The sequence below is a fragment of the Aspergillus oryzae genome, chromosome 4 (genome assembly GCF_000184455.2).
Source record: "Aspergillus oryzae RIB40 DNA, chromosome 4".
Taxonomy (NCBI): Eukaryota; Fungi; Ascomycota; class Eurotiomycetes; order Eurotiales; family Aspergillaceae; genus Aspergillus; species Aspergillus oryzae.
This window is the reverse complement of record NC_036438.1, coordinates 3,728,707-3,747,189: the sequence shown is the minus strand read 5'-3', so window position 1 is coordinate 3,747,189 and position 18,483 is coordinate 3,728,707. Positions and strand designations below refer to the sequence as shown.

General features: G+C 50.5%; 7 protein-coding genes across 7 annotated transcripts; 5 read left to right on the top strand and 2 right to left on the bottom strand.

Annotated features, from left to right (window-relative positions):
- Positions 1-250: 250 nt before the first annotated feature.
- On the top strand, positions 251-1,108 carry AO090102000287 (alpha/beta hydrolase; the record flags this gene model as incomplete). Its single annotated transcript, XM_001822442.1, has 2 exons — positions 251-673; positions 761-1,108. 2 exons carry the CDS (start codon positions 251-253, stop codon positions 1,106-1,108), a joined length of 771 nt encoding a protein of 256 aa, XP_001822494.1.
- Positions 1,109-1,508: 400 nt separating this feature from the next.
- AO090102000288 (uncharacterized protein) lies at positions 1,509-4,025 on the bottom strand (the record flags this gene model as incomplete). Its single annotated transcript, XM_023236892.1, has 1 exon — positions 1,509-4,025. One exon carries the CDS (start codon positions 4,023-4,025, stop codon positions 1,509-1,511), a length of 2,517 nt encoding a protein of 838 aa, XP_023091754.1.
- A 1,441-nt stretch (positions 4,026-5,466) lies between these two features.
- On the bottom strand, positions 5,467-6,656 carry AO090102000290 (dTDP-4-dehydrorhamnose reductase family protein; the record flags this gene model as incomplete). Its single annotated transcript, XM_001822444.3, has 4 exons — positions 5,467-5,497; positions 5,551-6,259; positions 6,320-6,339; positions 6,445-6,656. 4 exons carry the CDS (start codon positions 6,654-6,656, stop codon positions 5,467-5,469), a joined length of 972 nt encoding a protein of 323 aa, XP_001822496.1.
- A 1,131-nt stretch (positions 6,657-7,787) lies between these two features.
- On the top strand, positions 7,788-9,471 carry AO090102000291 (FAD-binding oxidoreductase; the record flags this gene model as incomplete). The annotated part of the gene is made up of 2 exons (XM_001822445.3): positions 7,788-9,386; positions 9,439-9,471. 2 exons carry the CDS (start codon positions 7,788-7,790, stop codon positions 9,469-9,471), a joined length of 1,632 nt encoding a protein of 543 aa, XP_001822497.1.
- Positions 9,472-10,724: 1,253 nt separating this feature from the next.
- AO090102000293 (STE20 family serine/threonine-protein kinase) lies at positions 10,725-12,851 on the top strand (the record flags this gene model as incomplete). Its single annotated transcript, XM_001822446.1, has 6 exons — positions 10,725-10,773; positions 10,836-10,903; positions 10,967-11,134; positions 11,190-11,791; positions 11,846-12,511; positions 12,581-12,851. 6 exons carry the CDS (start codon positions 10,725-10,727, stop codon positions 12,849-12,851), a joined length of 1,824 nt encoding a protein of 607 aa, XP_001822498.1.
- A 1,512-nt stretch (positions 12,852-14,363) lies between these two features.
- On the top strand, positions 14,364-16,093 carry AO090102000294 (DUF4048 domain-containing protein; the record flags this gene model as incomplete). Its single annotated transcript, XM_001822447.3, has 2 exons — positions 14,364-15,817; positions 15,907-16,093. The coding sequence occupies 2 exons, from the start codon at positions 14,364-14,366 to the stop codon at positions 16,091-16,093; spliced, it is 1,641 nt and encodes a 546-aa protein (XP_001822499.1).
- A 684-nt stretch (positions 16,094-16,777) lies between these two features.
- AO090102000295 (translocation channel protein TIM22) lies at positions 16,778-17,483 on the top strand (the record flags this gene model as incomplete). The annotated part of the gene is made up of 3 exons (XM_001822448.3): positions 16,778-16,900; positions 16,986-17,081; positions 17,148-17,483. 3 exons carry the CDS (start codon positions 16,778-16,780, stop codon positions 17,481-17,483), a joined length of 555 nt encoding a protein of 184 aa, XP_001822500.1.
- Between the last annotated feature and the right edge of the window lie 1,000 nt (positions 17,484-18,483).

Genomic DNA, 18,483 nt, shown 5'->3' with positions numbered 1-18,483 from the left:
AGGAAGATAGTTGAACATAGCCTCGACACTGCGACCAAACAATCCAATTTACAACATTTCGACCCCAAAAACAACCATTGCTATCCAATCTCAAATATGCCGGTATACCCGGTGAATCGCATCATACAACCTCAGATTCCTCATTCATCCATACAACCATGAATATAAAAACCCCAACCCACCCAGCTCATCTCCCCATCTATCAACACACCCTTTCTCAACCACCCTAACAACCACCCAAAGACCAACCATGTCCCAATCCACCCACCCCCCAACCCTCCTCCTAACCCCCGGCTCCTGGCACACACCCACCAGCCTAATCCACCTGCAAACCGCCCTCCAAAAAGCCGGCTACCCTACCCAAACAATCGCCCACCCCACCAACGGCGCAGAACCACCCACCAAAACCCTCACCGACGACACCACCAACCTCCGCCACACGCTCTCGCAGCTCATCGACCAAGAAGGCAAAGACGTCGTCCTAATCGCCCATTCCTACGGCGGCCTTGTAATTTCCAACGCGGCCGAAGGCTTCGGGAAGAAAGATCGCGGCAAACGGGGTCTGCAAGGCGGGGTTGTGCTCATGGTTTATATGACTGCGTTCTTGGTACCGAGGGGGAAGAGTCTGTTTGGGGTTTTGGGGGAGTTTAGACCTGCGAATATGGTTTTGGAGGTTTGTATCTTTTTCTTTTTCTTTTTCTTTTTCTCTTTTGTTTTTCTGGGTGTTGGGGAATGGGGGTTAATAGGGTATTCTATGTAGGGCTCATATTGTCGCGCAACCTCCGCCAGAGAATCCTTCTACCATGACCTCTCGCCCGAGATGCTGGCAGAAGCGGAGGCGCAGTTAACGCATAGTTGCATTGGGGCGTATACGGAGAGTGTCAACTATGAGCCCTGGCGGGATATCTCCTGTGCTTATATCTTCTGTGAGGAGGATCGGGCGCTGGGGCTTCCTGTTCAGGAGATGCTGGTTGAGATGATGAGGGAGAGTGCGCCTTTTCCGGTCTTGACGGGGAGGTTGAAGGCTTCGCATTCGCCGTTTTATAGTATGCCTGGGGAGACGGCGGAGGTTATAAGGGGTTTTATTAGCGAGGTGGAGGGGGTTTAGGGGTTTATTGTGTTTTCTGTTGGCTTGGTTGTGGTTTATATTGAGTTATAGATTAATTTACGAGAACGTTGTGTTTACATATACTTATGGTTAAATGTATTGGTCAAGGGTATCAACTTAGACAATCATTTGATGTCTCAAGTATATGTATTCCGAACACTGGATCATGGTCAGCCACTAAGTGCTTGTCAGTTTAACTGTTACTAGCAAACAGAATCAGTCGGTCAGCAAAAACAACTGAGGATATCATCTGAACAAATCCACGAAAACTTGGTATAGATCAGGAATAAAAGCTCCGAGATGCAGTCAACTACAGAAACCAACCCAACGCCCTTCGCAAATGAGCATCCAATGCTTGGACAAAATGGTGTATGTCATCATCATAAGAGATAAGAAAAAGCTACAGATCACGGAGCAGGCTGCCTTCCGCAAAAGGGTTCTCTGGGGACATATCCAGCATCGGCTTCGAAGCGTTCCGGTCTCCAGTGGCTACTCCATGGCCTTTCGGCTGTCCAGGCACAGCCGCACCCGGTGCAGAACGAGCCAAAAGACTGTTTGGAATGAATGGTTCCTCGCGAGACGGCAAAGGATCCACAGGGGTTGTCGGAGACGTAGGCGCGGTACGTGAGTACTGATGGCGCTGCTGGCTACTGGCGCTGCGATTGGTATTGGAGCGCTTTCGGGTCCGAGCGTCTGCGGTGGGCGACGGCACCTCCGGTCGTCGCCAGGTCGTCGCAGATGGAATTACAATCCCGCCAGGGACCTCCGGTCCCGTCGCAGCGTCCACCAGGGGCTTTCCAGCTTCAACCGTGAACCCCCGTCCTTTACGAGTGTGCTGCGGAGGCTCTTGATAGACAGGAGTCAGGTCGACAAGCGGCTTATTCTTTACGGATTGCGACCGTTTCACCATGCCACTGGGGTCTGGCGCGTGCGTCGACGTCATTGTGTTAGAGCGGCTATTTGGTCGGCTATTAGCGCGACTGCCGGGGCCAGCAAACTGACGACGCGTATCCACAGCACCGACAAGGCCATTAGTAAATGGTTCTTCAGTCGCCTTCTTCTCCTTTTCTTCCCTCTCCTTCATCGCACGTTGGCGTTGTGTATAGGTTCGACCCAGAAGACCACCGGAGGCAAAGGGGGACTCATCCGACGACTGTGCAGCAGACAAGTCACTTTCATCTGAGAGCATTTTTGGAAACGACGAGGGTGGCGGGACGTGCTCTCGCGTGCTCTTCTTCCTGGAAAACAGTTCTTTAGTCTTGGACGCCTTTGGACGATCGGTCGCCGAGTCGCTATTCTCCGCACCGGAGTTGAGAGGAGAATCTAAGTTCAGCAAAGGCTTGAAGGGCTTCTTATGGCTAGGTAAGGCATCACCTGCATCGGCGGGGACATCTGCCTGGTCTGCTGGGCTGCCTGCGCCGAGCTTCGTCACCAAATACCAACTGCGCCAGGATTGCACCGCTCGGTACCAGGTATCGGAGACTGCTTTATCATTGGTGGAAAAGAAATGGACAAAATTCTCCGTCGTCAGGAACATGCTGGATTTCTGCTGGCTTTTGATTGCCTGGCAGATCTTCTTTGGCGGTTTCACATTGTTCGAGAGATAGCGGGACGTGGGCGAGTAAATATCAAAGTCAGAGAGATGGCACACGTTCACTGAGTCTTGGCCATGCTCCTTCTTGGACAGAGTGACTTGTCCGTCCGCCCGCAATGTAATGTAACGCTTGTCCCATTTGCGCGGGCGCTGGGAGTAATACATGTGCAGCGTCACATCTGTGGGCTGTTCACTCGGAGCGTGTCGCGAGTCCAATAAAGAGAGGGCGTCGAGGCTGGCCGCGGGTACAATGATCAACGAGTTCTCTTGATCATGAGCCCATGAGTTCATGACTTCCCGGACGCACTCGTATGTGCGCAAGGGCCGCTCCAGTCCGAGTTCCCCAAACGATTCCATCATGATAAACTTTGGTGGGTCAATCTGGCCCGCCAGACAATCTGCGGCTAGGAACAATAGGTCTTGAGCTGTTGTGGACGGGGTCACGCGAAGATTCAGGGACGTCTTCCTATACTGGACAACAACCCTGCGCTCGCCGGCATTGACTGCGGAGACAGGCGCATCAATCCCGGGGAAGCGATTTCCCACACTCGTGTCGATCGCTGTGACCTCCTTGTTCGCTGTATCTATAGAGCGCGCAGGCATAGGCATTTCCTTATTCGAAAGACGTTTCGAGTCGTGGCTGGCACGCCGGCTTGTGGGACCTTCTACATCCCTGCGCGGAGGCCGCTCCGCTGGCCGTTTGACGTCTCTCTCCCGCGTCGTGTGTCTCCGATGTGGGGCTGGTACTGAAGGCTTTCTATCCTCTCCTGTCAAGCGATTCATCGCATCCTGGCGATGTTTTTGGCGCACGTCCTCGTCTTCCTCGCTGTCGGTCAGGAAGGGATTCACCGTTGTTTCTTCCACGTTGAACGCCCTCCGTCGGTTCTCAGCTCTTGCCGACACCGCGTTATACGACGCATCCACCGGTTTGGCATCATCCGGACTGCCGCGTGAGGTTTTCTGGACCGCAGCACCATTCACGTCCACGTGTGGCTTAGCTCGGTGGGCCAGGACACGGTCCCCCGGGACCGGTAGTGGAGGCGCATTAGGGGATGATTCTGTCGCCGCCCTCTGACGCCGGTAGCGCGACATGCTCCTCTTGATCGCAGGGTTCGTCCCATCCACCGCAGCTGCGCCATCCTGCAGCCCGGGCCGCGATGCGCTTGGGAGACTTGGAAGAGTCGACACCGGTGGCGGGTGCATTGGGTGTGGCTTTTGCGACGCAGCCTTCCTCACCGAGCGGTAGCGGGAAAATTTCATGGGCGCTGGGCCTTGGCCCGCAGCCACTATATTTTCGGGCTTTTCCATCGCCATAGCTGTCATTGTACGTGGTTCGCTTCGCGCACAGGTTCTCAGTCCTAGCAAGGTCGCAAAGACACGGCAAGCATCGCACGTAAGGGTCTGCGCAGCAGTAAAAGCGGTACCGGTAATTGACACCGAATAAATGCTTCAGCGAAATTAAGGTCCAGAGACGGGACAAAAGTAAAAGAAAAAAGAATGTAAGTAAAAAATAAGTTCAACGGTGTCAGTGTCTAAGTCCTGCACCACAGGGTCAAGGCGGTCTCTCAAGAGAATAAACACAGAGGGATCGACACACCGAGGGGACGGTCGAGTGAAATAACAATGGGTCTGCTTCTCGTTGGATGTGACCCCCTGAACGTTGCATGTATGTTTCACAAGACGTTTGACCAGCTCATTTCCCTCCAGTCAGTACACACTGTGAATGAATTTAAGAAAAGGGGGCAGGATGCGTTGAGACAGGGAAGACAGAATCTCAATCAGGGCTGGAATGTGCGGAGATATAGTGCAAATCAACAGTGGGGTGGGGGGAAAGGAAAGAGTGGAGAGAGAGAGAGAGAAGGACGAGACTGTAGTCGAAACCAGAGTAAAAAAGGTTGCAATCAGGTGGCAAGTTGCAGGCACGACACTGCACGCAGCAAGGAGGTTGGAATTTATTCAGGTACCCTTCGCACTAGGAATATCTGGAATGTGATCTGACTCTGAGAACGGGAGTAGGGGAGAAAAAAAGATGAAATTGGAACAGGTGAGGAATGTGTACCTTTTTTGATTCTTTTCTTTTTTTTTATGTGCTATTTTTATTTTAAAATATTTTAAAATTCCCAACTAAGACTGACAGGGCGGATTCAACGATGACAATAAAATCAGGAAATAACGGCCAGTTTCGTGGGTTTTGGCGCATCGAAGCGTCTGCCTTCCACTGCCGTTGCCCCTTTCGAGTCTAGCGTCGTCCCCAAGTGAGATTAACCCCACCCAATAGGGCATAGTGTGCTGGGGAAGCATCCACGATGCCAATTGGTATGATCGCACTCTAGGGGCTAACAGAGAGAAAAAAGAAAAAGCAACAAGAGATTCACTCGTCTAATTTGATCGTTGCGGTGGGATCGGTGTGACTCCCAAGAAACTAGTCCTGTTGCCCTGCCAAGTTTCACACCTCGAAAAAGAAGAGAAACTAATGAACAAAATACAAATCTTTTTATTTCTGATGTCATCGTCATCATTCCCATTATGCAATACAGACATTATGGACACTTCTTTTTGTATCGTAACCACTTATCGCGCGCACTCACTCCACCTACATATATCCACCAAGTCGGATACCAATTGTCTGGAACGGTCTTCTTCATTTCCAGCACGCGATCTCTGTCGTCATACTCTAGTTAGTACCTGGTACACACAGGCTTTTCATTCTCCACACACAAGTCCCAAGTGTGATAAAAAAAAAAAAGAACGCTCAGCGCATGGCTTATTTCTTGTATGCGCCCAGATGTTTCCGCCTGGTTCTCCGCATTAGCTTCATGCACCACCGACGATCCTAATATCGACTTACCACCACGCGACAAAATCCGTAGTCCGGACATCAATTCCAAGGTCCTTGAGTCCCTTGGTCGATAGATGAGTATCGTAGGGTCTTTGTACTCCACCAGGCTCGTTCCCTTGCTTATTCCTGATCATCCTATCCAGGGGTAGCCCGAGTACCTCCGCGAACTTCTCGCAGATCTCATATTTGGTCATACGATCTTCCGAGCTGAATTGGAGAATATGAGGCTGCTGCGGCAACCGCGTGCGCTCCTTGATATACTTAATGACAATGTCGCGACACACGCGCGCAACGTCTTCGGTGTTGGTGGGATACCGTTGGGCCCAGTCATCCATCTTCACGCTCGACTCGGGAGTCTGAGACTTCCACACCGCATCGATCAAACAGTTGACCGCGCTCTCCGAGTTATTATCAGAAGGACCGTACAGGACAGGCACCCGAAGGACGAGGCCGAGCCCGGTCTCCTTCGTTGCCTCCAGAACAGCAACCTCACCATCCCGCTTCAGCTGACCATAAAGGTTGGGAGGGTTCGTTTCCGCATCGGTCTCATACGGAGCTTCTCCTTCCTTTCCGGGAAACACGTAGTCCGTAGAGATGTAAATGAGAAATGCGCCGCGGGACGAGGCTTCTTCTGCAAGGGTCCGCGTAGCCTCGACATTCACCCGGCGCGCCTTCTCGGGGTCTTGCTCACACAGATCGGGGGAACGATTGGCGGCGCCTATAGACGTGCGTGTCAGTCTCCCCTGTGAGATATTTTACGATACTTTGTTTAGCTTACAATGGATGATAATCTGAGGTCTGTGGCACATTCATATTAGCTCTTTGTTCTAATATGTACGCCCCCGCGGGGCAATTGATGGTTAAGAGAGATTTCCTCACACCACATTTCCCCAATGCACTTACTTTGCTTCGTCCAGGATACGCTGGATGTCGTCCTTGTTCTCCAAATCGGCTTTCAGGATGGTCGGTGGGTTGGCTCTCGAATAGCCTTGGCCGACGACAAAGCACCCCGAGTGCTTGAAAGTGTTGAATACCTGCCGGCCGAGCAGGCCGGTAGCACCAGTGACAAGAACAACGCTTGACATTTTCTCAGAAGTTGGCTCGATGGAGGTCATGACGGAAGGAGAGTTTGGCTCGAGGTGTTCAAGAATATTTTGTGAATCTGCGGGCACAATAGTAGTGACGTAATTTGAACCGCTTTCCGCTCTGTTTTAGTGGAAACAGAAGCGCTCGGTTATGGAGCCGATAGGGATGTATGATGACGATGTGGTTGTTACTTCTTTGTGTTTAGAACTAGGAGGGGTTATGTTATCACGTAGTTTGTACAGCTGAGTTCTTTAGTACTTTCTGGATCAGGTGTCATCATCCCATTATAGTGAGCTGATTATTGACACCTAGACTGGCTCTTTTCCTAATTCGGATATTGTTGCCCAATGGCGGTTCTTGGCTCCGATTTTGGCTGAACCACCTCAACCGATGATTCGTTTGCTATGCAGAGTACCTTTTTCTTGAATCAGCCGGGGTTTAATGCTTCGAACAAGCTGAAACCCTTCCATGGATTAATACGAGACTGCAATGCATCGAGTAACAAATCCTACAGACCACATCCTATAGAGATTCTGATATTGGTAAGGTTCTCGAGTCTGGCCAGAAGTTTTTCTTTTTTCTTTTATTTTGTTCTTATTTTTTTGTTTTTCATTCTTTTTTCTTTCCGTTGCATTCGAGAAGTCTGTAGTTCAAACTGCAAATCTATGTACAGTTATACTTACCTGACCCATGTGAATTACACATTAGTTAACAGATGTTTATGCCAGCCGTGTATGGACGAAGAGTACCGTCTCCAGTTCCTTAAAGTGAATAAAGTATAGTATTCACAGAGTTGTATGTGACTAATGTGGTAATAAATCGGGAGAGATCCAAAGATATATATTTGCACGTTCCTAAGGGGCCCCCTTCCACATGGAAGGGCAATCAAAAAAATGAAGATAAAATGAGATAAATTTGCACCAGTAGAATGGATGATTTAATGAATAAGAATAGATCAGGTACACCTGATATACATTATTCTTCGATTTTATCTGTTTGCTAACCATTGAACCACGTCTAATTGTTCAGCCGGAAATTTTTCCATGTTCGGTCGGGATGTCGTGAGCACTCCGGAGTCGGCGCCAACTCCGGCTCGGCCAGCTTTTTAGTTCTGCCGTTGGCGACAACCTTGAACTTTTTTGTTTGCCAACCACCACACCATGTCGAGTGCCAGGAACATCTCGGTTGCCCTGCGGAGGGCTCGACTGCCCAGACCCCGCTGTTTCGTTCAGCCTATCGTCTCTCGTGCTCCCTCTCGCATCGCCACCCGCTCATTTAGCCTCACCTCCGCCGTCAATGCGACCAAGGAGATCAAGTACACCAGCAACGCCTATCCCAACCTCAAGCGCGACCCCAAGTTTGCCGAGATTACTGCCGAAGATGTGACTTTTTTCAAGGAGTTATTGGGCTCCCAGTCGGCCGTGATCGATGGTGTGACGACCGATGCCGCCGATGATATCGAGCCGTTCAACAGCGACTGGATGCGCAAGTACCGCGGCCACACAAGACTGGTGCTGAAGCCTCAGAACAAGGAGGAAGTGAGCCAGGTGCTGAAGTATTGTAATGACAAGAAATTGGCGGTGGTTCCCCAGGGTGGCAACACTGGACTGGTGGGAGGTTCCGTGCCCGTGTTCGATGAGATTGTCATCAATACGTCGCGCATGAACAAGATCCGTTCCTTCGACGAGGGCTCGGGAGTCCTGGTCGCTGATGCGGGTGTTATCCTGGAGGTGGCGGATCAGTACCTGGCGGAGCGGAACCACTTGTTCCCTCTGGATCTGGGCGCCAAGGGTTCATGCCATATTGGAGGTAATGCTGCCACGAATGCTGGTGGACTGCGTCTGCTTCGGTACGGTAGTCTTCATGGAAACATCCTCGGTGTTGAGGCGGTGTTGGCAGATGGTACTATCGTCAACTCTCTCTCGACGCTGCGCAAGAACAACACCGGTTACGACCTCAAGCAGCTGTTCATTGGCGCGGAGGGTACCATTGGTGTCATCACTGGGCTTTCCATCCTGTGCCCTCCCCGCCCGAAGGCGGTCAATGTGGCCTACTTTGGTGTTGAGAGCTACGAGCAAGTGCGTCAGGCGCACCAGGAGGCGAAGTCCCATCTCTCTGAGATTCTCTCCGCTTTCGAGCTCATGGACGGCCGCAGTCAGAAGCTTGTCCACGAGTCCACTGGCAACAAGAATCCTCTGGATAGTGAATACCCTTTCTACTGTGTAGTCGAGACCAGCGGATCGAATGGTGAGCACGATATGGCCAAGCTCGAGGGCTTCTTGGAACACATCATGGGCGAGGGTATCGTCGCCGATGGTGTCTTGGCCCAGGATGAGACCCAGTTCCAGGGTATCTGGCGCTGGAGAGAAGGTATCACCGAAGCCCTGAGCCACCTGGGTGGCACTTATAAGTACGACGTCTCGATTCCTCTTCCCGAGCTATACCAGCTTGTGGACGACTGCCGTGAGCGTCTGACCAAGCTTGGATTCGTCGGAGACGACGACTCCTTCCCTGTCCGTGCCGTTGTTGGATACGGTCACATGGGTGACTCGAACCTGCACCTGAACATTTCTGTGCGGGAATACAACAAGGAGGTCGAGAAGGCTATTGAGCCTTGGGTGTACGAGTGGATCCAGAAGCGCAACGGTAGCATCAGTGCCGAGCACGGACTCGGCCTTGCAAAGAAGGAGTTTATAGGTTACAGCCAAGACGAGACCATGGTGAAGCTGATGAAGCAGTTGAAGGATTTGTACGATCCGGTAAGTACTTCCATCTTCGCTGTTTGTACACAACAGCTAACATCTTTCTTAGAACGGTATTATGAACCCCTACAAGTACATTTAGATTATTATAAAAGCACCTGCGTTCTGTATTCATATGAGAAGTTATTATACCACAGAGTGTGAATTTATTGGGTTCAAAATTCATCGTGTTTACTACCATATCTCCTGAAGTCGACATACAAGTGCTACTCGAGCCTGTAGTGACTCATCATAAACCACATGCCTGTTTCGAACGTAATGTAGTAAAAAAATATGAAAGAGCATTTAAGCCTCTGTTATCCTTCTCTTCCTTGATAACCAAGCAGAACATACTCGGACCCCAGTTAACATTTCAAATGAAGGTGCTTCCCAACTTTGTCCTTGTCAGGTTTCTTTGCCTTCAGCCTTCCACATCCACAAGGACCCGCTTCCTGTTATAGATACACTGGCCAACCCTTCAAGGGCCCTTCCACAACATGTCGTGAACATGGCTGCAAATATATATAGCGACGTGTACGTATATGTGGACTACATTAAATGTGTTGGGCAGTTGTTCAAGCTGTTCTTGATCTTTTACCTTAGGAAAGGTGATGTGATGGATGGTATTTTGAATGACCCTATTGATTTTGTCGATATCAGCGAGGCTATTTGGTCAATCTGAAGCCTTGCTTAATAAGTTTATCAGCTCTATATTAAGAGCTGTACCAGACATTCTTGATCGAGAAGAAGAATGAACTAAGATCATACGGGTGGAACGATCCACTTATCTGAGAATCTCGATAGCGGGGATGATGATGAATAGACAGTAAGATCAAGTCATTTAAATTTAGCCAAACTCGTGCTCTCCCTGGCATACATTCTTGCATACTAGTAGTAAAAGTTGTAGTACTAGTACCTCGGTGGTTATAAAGATGATCATGCTATTGGCCTACGGCCTCCGGGGAATTAATCCGCTGCGACCTGCAGCCTGAGGCGAGATGCGGGGCATTATCTAATCGGTGCAGAACCTTGAGGTCCACTCGGTGCCTCAGGCGGCGGTTGCCATGCGCTACCGCCTGTTGTTTTCCGCGAACCATGGAAAAGTACGGCAGCCGACCATTGGATGCGACGGGAGCAACCAATTTACTCTAATCTCGATTTCCCTCAGCTCTCCGCCCCCCCCCTTCCCCAAGGTCGATATTCTCGACTCATTGAGCTCAACTCCAAGGTCTCGCCGGACACGGTTAGCTGGCTGGCTGTACGGGTTTGCTCATTGTCTCCTGATATCCCCAGTCTTTGTGTTTTTCATTTTCATTTTTCTTTGTGGCCCCCTGAGGCGCCGACGAAACCGGAAACATGGCGGACGATATGGCGAACCAGTACCAGATGATGGAGGAGTTGGGCAGTAAGCTGCAACCGTCGCAGGATGACCTCAATGGCATTGGCTAATCGTCTCTGCGCATTTAGGTGGCAGTTTTGGAACCGTTTACAAGGCCATTGAAAAGTCGACTGGAGAGATTGTTGCGGTCAAACACGTATGTCCACCGCGTGCAGTTTCCGCTTGAAGAGTTTGACATTGACTTTGTTTGCTACTTTAGATCGATCTTGAGTCGAGCGAAGATGATATTCAGGAAATTCAGCAGGAGATCTCCGTCCTGGCGACGTGTGCGAGTCCATTCGTAACGCAGTACAAGGCGAGTTTTCTACGAGGGCATAAGCTGTGGATTGTGATGGAATATCTGGGTGGAGGGTCGTGTCTTGACCTGGTAAATTACAGTTCCATTGTCTGATACAGAATGTTTTTTACTAACGGATATTTAGCTGAAACCGGGCGTTTTCAATGAAGCGCACGTTGCTATTATCTGCCAGCAGCTATTGCTGGGCATGGATTACTTACATAGCGAAGGAAAGATCCACCGTGATATTAAAGCTGCAAATGTGCTTCTCTCACATACCGGAAAAGTCAAGTTGGCGGATTTTGGCGTGGCGGCACAGCTGATCAATATCAAATCGCAACGCAACACGTTCGTCGGAACCCCGTTTTGGATGGCGCCTGAGGTGATTCAGCAGTCTGGATACGATTACAAGGCGGACATCTGGTCACTGGGAATTACGGCTATTGAGATGATTAACGGAGAGCCGCCACATGCCAGCACTCATCCGATGAAAGTACTCTTTTTGATCCCGAAGGAACCGGCTCCCCGACTGGAAGGCGACCAATATAGCAACACCTTCAAGGACTTTATTGCCCAATGTCTCACCAAGGATCCGGACCGCCGACCAAGCGCAAAAGAGCTTCTACGACACAAATTTATCCGGAATGCGGGGAAGACCGAAGCGCTGCAAGAGCTGATCCATCGGAAACAGGATTGGGATGCTGGCAGGGGAGTGACGCGGAATGTCAAGTACTATGCTGAGTCTCTGTATGTGCATCTGGCTTGGCTTAAACCCTGACATCCACTAACATCGTGATCTAGGAATACCATCACGCACTTAAAGGATGACGACGGATGGGTCTTCGACACAGTCAAAGCACCCACCATGAAGATTCAAGAGGACCCATACGTGGACGAAAATGAGCTAGACTCCCAAGATTTCCTGTACGATGAAACATCGGAAATGATGAATGATATGCACATCTCTAGTCCTCCGCCCCCGCCTAAGCACGCCCCGAATAGCGCAACGAACAGCGCAGTAAATACCGCTGTGAGACGAGCACCGGCCCCTGAGCGCAGCCCTTCAACGCGGCGAAGCTATAGGAAGCGGCGATCCAGTGGAGTCAAGCAGCCCCTGGGCGTCAACTTGACCTTCGGGAACAGTCCATCAACCGTTCGACAGTTCCGTCGGGTATCAGATAAGATCCCGTCCGAAAATTCGTATAGCTCCCAGTATTCATTTGGACCAGATGAGAACAATAGCCCGAAGACACTGTTTTCCGAGCCGAACAGCAAGGAGGCGCAGCTCGGACGACGGGCATATAGCAAAGCTGTTGGTCTGTCCTGTCAGGAGGTTCTTGGGACCACTGGGGACCAGGAAAAGCGAGAGGCGATTTCACGACTTGCAGAGGCCTGGAGTGATCTTGAGATGGTGGATCCCGAGGGGTTGTACCACATTCTTAAGATTATGAACGAAAAACTTCAAGGGTAAGTTGCTAGCTAGTGTTCACCGTGACGGACGGAACCGGCGTTGGCTAACGGAGCTTTTTGAAACAGTGATCCAAAGCTGTCAGGTCTTGTCCCACAGGCAGCTCCACCGCCCGAATCCCCACAGAGACCACGCCTAGTTTTGGCACAAAACAACCCGCACTTAAAAAGCCACCGACGGCGGCAATCCGCGGTAGTGGCTGAGCCCAGCTTGCAACCGGCGCAATTAGTCAACCTTCCGGGCCAACAAGTCCCCGGAATGGAGCACACCAAACAGTTGTCGGATGTGCTCTACCAGCGGTGGTCGGAAGGGCTGCGCAATCGCTGGCCCGGGATCTAGCTGCATTTACCCCTGCAGAAACTTATGTCTTTTCTTAGTCTTCCAGGACCTCTTCTCGTTCTTTCCTTGCATTGTACAAAACCCAATGGTCTACCAGGCGTTTACATATCCGGTGCTTTTGTTCGGCCTGGTTTCCGATACGATCTTAATTTACGCTCGCTCCATATTGATCCCACCTTTGGCCCCGTAAGGGCCTAATTCATTCTCTCGTGTTCTGTCCCTCGATTCTTGCAAGGGGTTAGCTGCAGGTCGATGATACCCCGAATCGAGAGCGATGCATGTTCGACCATGCCGGCAGTCCTTCGTTCAGTAAGGACAGGGTGGAATGAACAATCTCGCAAGTGCAAACCTCGGCGCTGATTCTTCTTTATTTCTTTTTTGGTTTCCCATCAGATCACGGACCGGGCCTTGGAGTTTCGTATGTGTTGGGTTTCATTTCTGGTGAATCTTTTGAGGACTTGTGATTACTGGACTTTCTCTTCTTGTTTTGATACTTTCTTCTTCTTTGTTTTATTTTTTCCCCCCACCGTTAAGTATTCAAAGATGACCCCATCGGGGTCCTATGTGAGATATACCTCAGCATTGTTGTTGTCGAATTGTGTGTACGTAATTGGCAGTGCGAGTTGCGAATAGAAGCAATCCAAAGAAAAATCAGGCAAGGACGATAATGAGTGGAAATTCTAGACCGGTGGTAATAAACACTTAAGCTGGGGTGGATACGGACCCGTGCCGATTGATATCTCGTTGTAATGAGGAAGTGCAGATAGCAATGAATGTGGGTGGAATTTGATAGACATGGTGATTAAACTCGGTAATTTACTTGTTTCACTTGCAGCTTGTCAACCCCATGTGGCCATACTGTCACTCGAGTCTCAACATACTGGGGACGGGAAAACAGATCTTGCATTCCGAAGACTGGAGAAATTGACAATACCGTAAGGACGGGGTATCCTCCCTAAGTCCGTACAGTACTATATTTAATGCCACGATGAAACGGCCAATCACTCGGCGGTGACGGCGATCAATTTCCCCCCTGAACGAGCTCGACACGGAAGGGATGCGCGTTCGACCCGCCTCATGGGCAAAGAGAATTGCTCTTGCAACTCGGGGCTCAGGAGACAAAAGACACCTTCATTTCGTTGACACTAATTCTAATTTTACTTTTAGTCACTTGGCTAGACCTTTTAATTCCTCCGGTTTGAAGTTTGTGTCCCTTTCCTCTCAATTTTATTTCCTACCCTCGTCTGTTGCATCTCGTGCTGGTAGATTGTTAGTTTGGTCACTCTCTTCCACTCTTTTGGAACGATTTGTTTTTGTTTTTTTTTCTATTTTTTGGTGAACCCAACCCATTACGATTCCTTTGGTGTGTTTGTTCTTCTTGGACTTGTATTTTTTTTTATCTTTATCTTTATATTCTATTTCCATATCACAGTCTCTACTACTGTTTATGTCATGATCTTATCTTTGCCCCGGTTCTTCACACTCCCTGAATCCCGACTGTAATCCAACGTCATGGGAGATATCACGGGAACCGAGTCACCTGCGCCGGAAGCAGCCCAACCGTTGCTACGCTCCTCGTTGGACCATAATCTAATGTCCGCTACCGATATTACCGAGGAACAGCTCGAGCAGCAACGTCAACTCCGCCAGCAAAAACGTGCTTCTCTCCCTGCCCGTCCCCATGGGGCAGCACGCCATAAGAAGCGATTGACCCTGAACTTTCCCATCAATGTACCTCCCCTGACGACTGCCCTGGATTCCGCCGTGACTGAGCCCAGTTCCATGACGCCTGTGACTCGACCATCGACTCGCCACTCTCATGTCCCCGCTGTCGGTACCCCCCTAACCTTCGACGACCAAGATGAAGGCTCCAGCCTCCTGACCGCCATTGCCTCGCAGGAACGAAAAGTGCTGGAGCTCCGCGAGGAGCTCCAACGGGCCGAAACAGAGCTGGACTCGTTGAAAAGGCAGTGGGAGGCATCGGAGAAGACCAAGAAACGTATCGATATCAGCCATCGTGCGGAACCGCTGATCCCTCTGCGATCCCCCGACCGGCCCGGCGCCGACGAGAGGATCCTCCACAGCAGGGAACACAGTGTGGCGAGCTCGGAGAGCCCTTCGGTGGCACAACCACGATTCAGCCGGGAGCTGGAGCGCCGTCACAGTGTGCGCGCTGCGGCAGCGAAGGGTACAAAAATCTCTGCGAATGGACGACGAGTGTTTCAAGGTTCCCATACGCGGACCTTGTCCTTGCTCTCGCCTACTGTGGGCCCTGTCCCCAATCTGCCAGGTTCGGAGTTAGGAAATGATCAGCGAGACCAGGATCGCATGGGCCGGGCTCCACGAGCTGCGACCCTGCCGTCCGCCGAGCGTAGTCCGATGATTCTAGGTTCGAATGAAGATATGGTCGCGCAATGGCGGAAAACGATGCCTCCCCCGTCGCGGGAGGCGCTGATGCGCACGGGCAAACAGATGGCATCCGATCTGCGCGAGGGTCTTTGGACCTTCTTGGAAGATATCCGACAGGCAACGGTGGGGGAGGAAGGAATCAACGCCACCGAATCGAGAGCGGTGCCGTCCCGGAGCTCGACTTCGCGAAGCCGAGACCGGTTGTCGACGCAAGGAGGCATGTCCTCGCGATCCGCCTCCTCGTCACGGAGTAAAGGCGCAGGAGCGAAATTATCTGGTAAAGACTCTAAATCGGCGGATATAGACTCGTCGTTCTGGAGTGAATTCGGCATTGATACAAGTGGGCAGAAGTCCCCGAACGCTCAGAGAGCCTCCACTACCCCAAGCGGGCCGAACGCGCAAAACGAGTCCAATCGTCTCGACATTGAGGACAACTGGGACGACTGGGATACTCCCCAACCGAAGAAAATGCATACCCCCTCCTCGAGTCAGTCTACGTGGGAATCGAAGCAAGACCAGTCTCCGATGACTCCTAGTAGTCCCCGCACAAGTACTAGGTGAGTTGTCTGTTCTTCCTTCTTCCCTGCTGCCTTTTGCAATCCGGCCAATGTGGTTGTGCGACAATGCATGCGCTTACCACGATTAGCTTTGGTGACTGGCGCCCACTCCACGACTCGTCTGTCCCGGATCCCAGCGTGTCGGACGGTATCCCCTGGCCTGCCATGGCCGACATGCCATCCCCGAAGTTGCCGCGCACGGCAACCAACTTGATGGCCGAATGGGAGCGCAGTCTGTCGCCCGCATTGGACTCTCCCACCTTCAAGAAAGACTAAGTCCGCCACTTTCTTCTTTTTCTTCTTCCTTTCTGGGCCTTCCACTTCAACCCAGGATGCTACTGTAAATATGGACATGAACATGCATGATCTAGCCTTGTTTGGCTTCACTGATATATTAGATCTTGAGCATGAGACAATACGGATAACGCAGGGTTATGATTGATCCCAATGCCTTTTACGACCAGCGTTCTGTTACTGACGTTCCTTTCCTTTTTCATTCTTGTCTCTCTTTCATTACATTTGGTTGCTTTCTTGTCCAACTTGTTTGATGAATAGCAGAGATATTATATACAAATACATGTCAGAAGTAGAAAATGTGTCAATACAATGAACTTTCTTATCGATATATTGGGCAGAACACGTTCCATGGATTCAAAATAGAGACGATTGAATCAGCGAATGATACCGATGATAGCGGATGAATCACGTGATTATGCTGCACAAAAGGTGCGCTCCGACCACCGTAAATAAATTTGCAAGTCGCCATCTCATCTCCGCAAAAAGTCCGGGGATCGCACTCTCACCTCCGGTCCTTCTCGAGCTACACACTCCTTTTGAGCTCTGATAACCTCCGCCTTTACCCTGGAGAAACCATCAAACACTCACAACGCCCATCGATCCGAAGACCCTACCACTCCACCCAAACTCCTTCCCGGAACAACACAACAAAACAACGTCAAAATGAACATCCCAGGAATGACCACCGGCATGGCCCCCGCAGGCGCAACCGCAGGAGCCGGATTTCCTGGAGCCGGAGCCGGAATGCAGGGCATGAGCGAGCAGGAACAGGCCATGGTGAAAGCGGTTAGTCATTATACCCCGGAGCTCGAGTCAAGCACTTGGACACGATACAGCGAGAGGGAGGGACAGAATATGCTAACGAGAACAGATGCACGCAGCTATGGAATCTTGTCCCGTGAAGACTGTGATCTCCGGTACCATGGGATTCGGTCTTGGTGGTGTGTTTGGATTGTTTATGGCTAGTGTATGTTCCACGTCCTACCCCAATGTCCGATTCCCCACCATGAAATACTAACGTGATACGCAATAGATGTCTTACGACTCAACCTTCACCCCGCAAGGAAAAGCCATCATGGACCTCCCCTGGCGCGAACAAGTCCGCCGCGGTTTCAAAGACATGGGTTCCCGCTCTTGGTCGTCGGCCAAGAACTTCGGTATCGTGGGTGCCTTGTACTCGGGTACGGAATGCTGCGTCGAGGGATTGCGCGCCAAGAACGATCTCTCGAATAGTGTTATCTCGGGTTGTATCACGGGCGGTATTCTCGGTGCTAAGGCGGGTCCTCAGGCTGCTGCGGCTGGTTGTGCGGGTTTTGCGGCGTTCAGTGCGGCGATCGATGCTTATATGAGGATGCCGAGTGAGGAGTGAGTGGGTGGGTGAGTGAGGTTGTGTGTATAGAGTTAATGTAATTCTGGGTGGGCGTTTTTGTTTGGGATAGAGCGGCATTCATTGGGCGTTTGGGGTTACCTTGCTTCTTTTGCTCTTGGGGTGGACTCACTGCTCTCATGGGCTGGGGTTTGTGATGTATGGTGTTGGACTCTGGGACTCACTGCTCCAATTGTATTATAGTGTATATGAGGTTAGAATTGTATAGACTATCTACGCTTTAGTATTTATGGTGCTATAGGGTGGGATATGGATGTATTGTAGGTGAGCATTGGAAAAGATATAGGGCTTGGGTATATTCTCTTGTACACCGAGAATAAGAGTAGTGTTCTACCTAGTAATCCCCAGATTGGTAGATATGTTATAGCTTAGAAAGCTATAACAGGGAAGGATGATAGAGCACCTTAGCTATTAATCCACTCAATAATTCCAATCCCAGCTGCGTTGTGTCTGATGAATATCATAGTAGACTGCAACGGTGTTGTACGTATTAAATTGATCCATGCGCGTTTGAACCTAATGAATAGATATAGATGCAGAACACGTGCAAATGGGTATTCCTCATTTTATGCAGCCTGTTTATGAAAGGGCTAAAAAATTATGCAAATGTGAGTGAGTGATCGTCATAACGGGTGACCGTTGCGCAACCCTGGTTCTACTGCTATCTCGAAGAAATGGCAACCGTGTTCTATGGATGGATTTATGTTGATATCTGAGCAGATATGATAGGATGCGACTCCTTTACTCTCAAGCCTAGCCGAAGAAAGATTTATACCCTGAAGGCTAAAATATGTACCTGCTTGGAAACATTGTGGATTGAAATGTCATCAATAGCCTCGGAAAACCCGCGTGAACCCGCGCTTGGGCGGGGTCAAGGAGGCTAAAAGCTGGACTTTAAGCGATCACCTCTTCCCGAGTGGCTATGGCAACATTGATAGTCCAGGTGATGTACGAGCATAGTATGGATGGGATTGGCTCACCC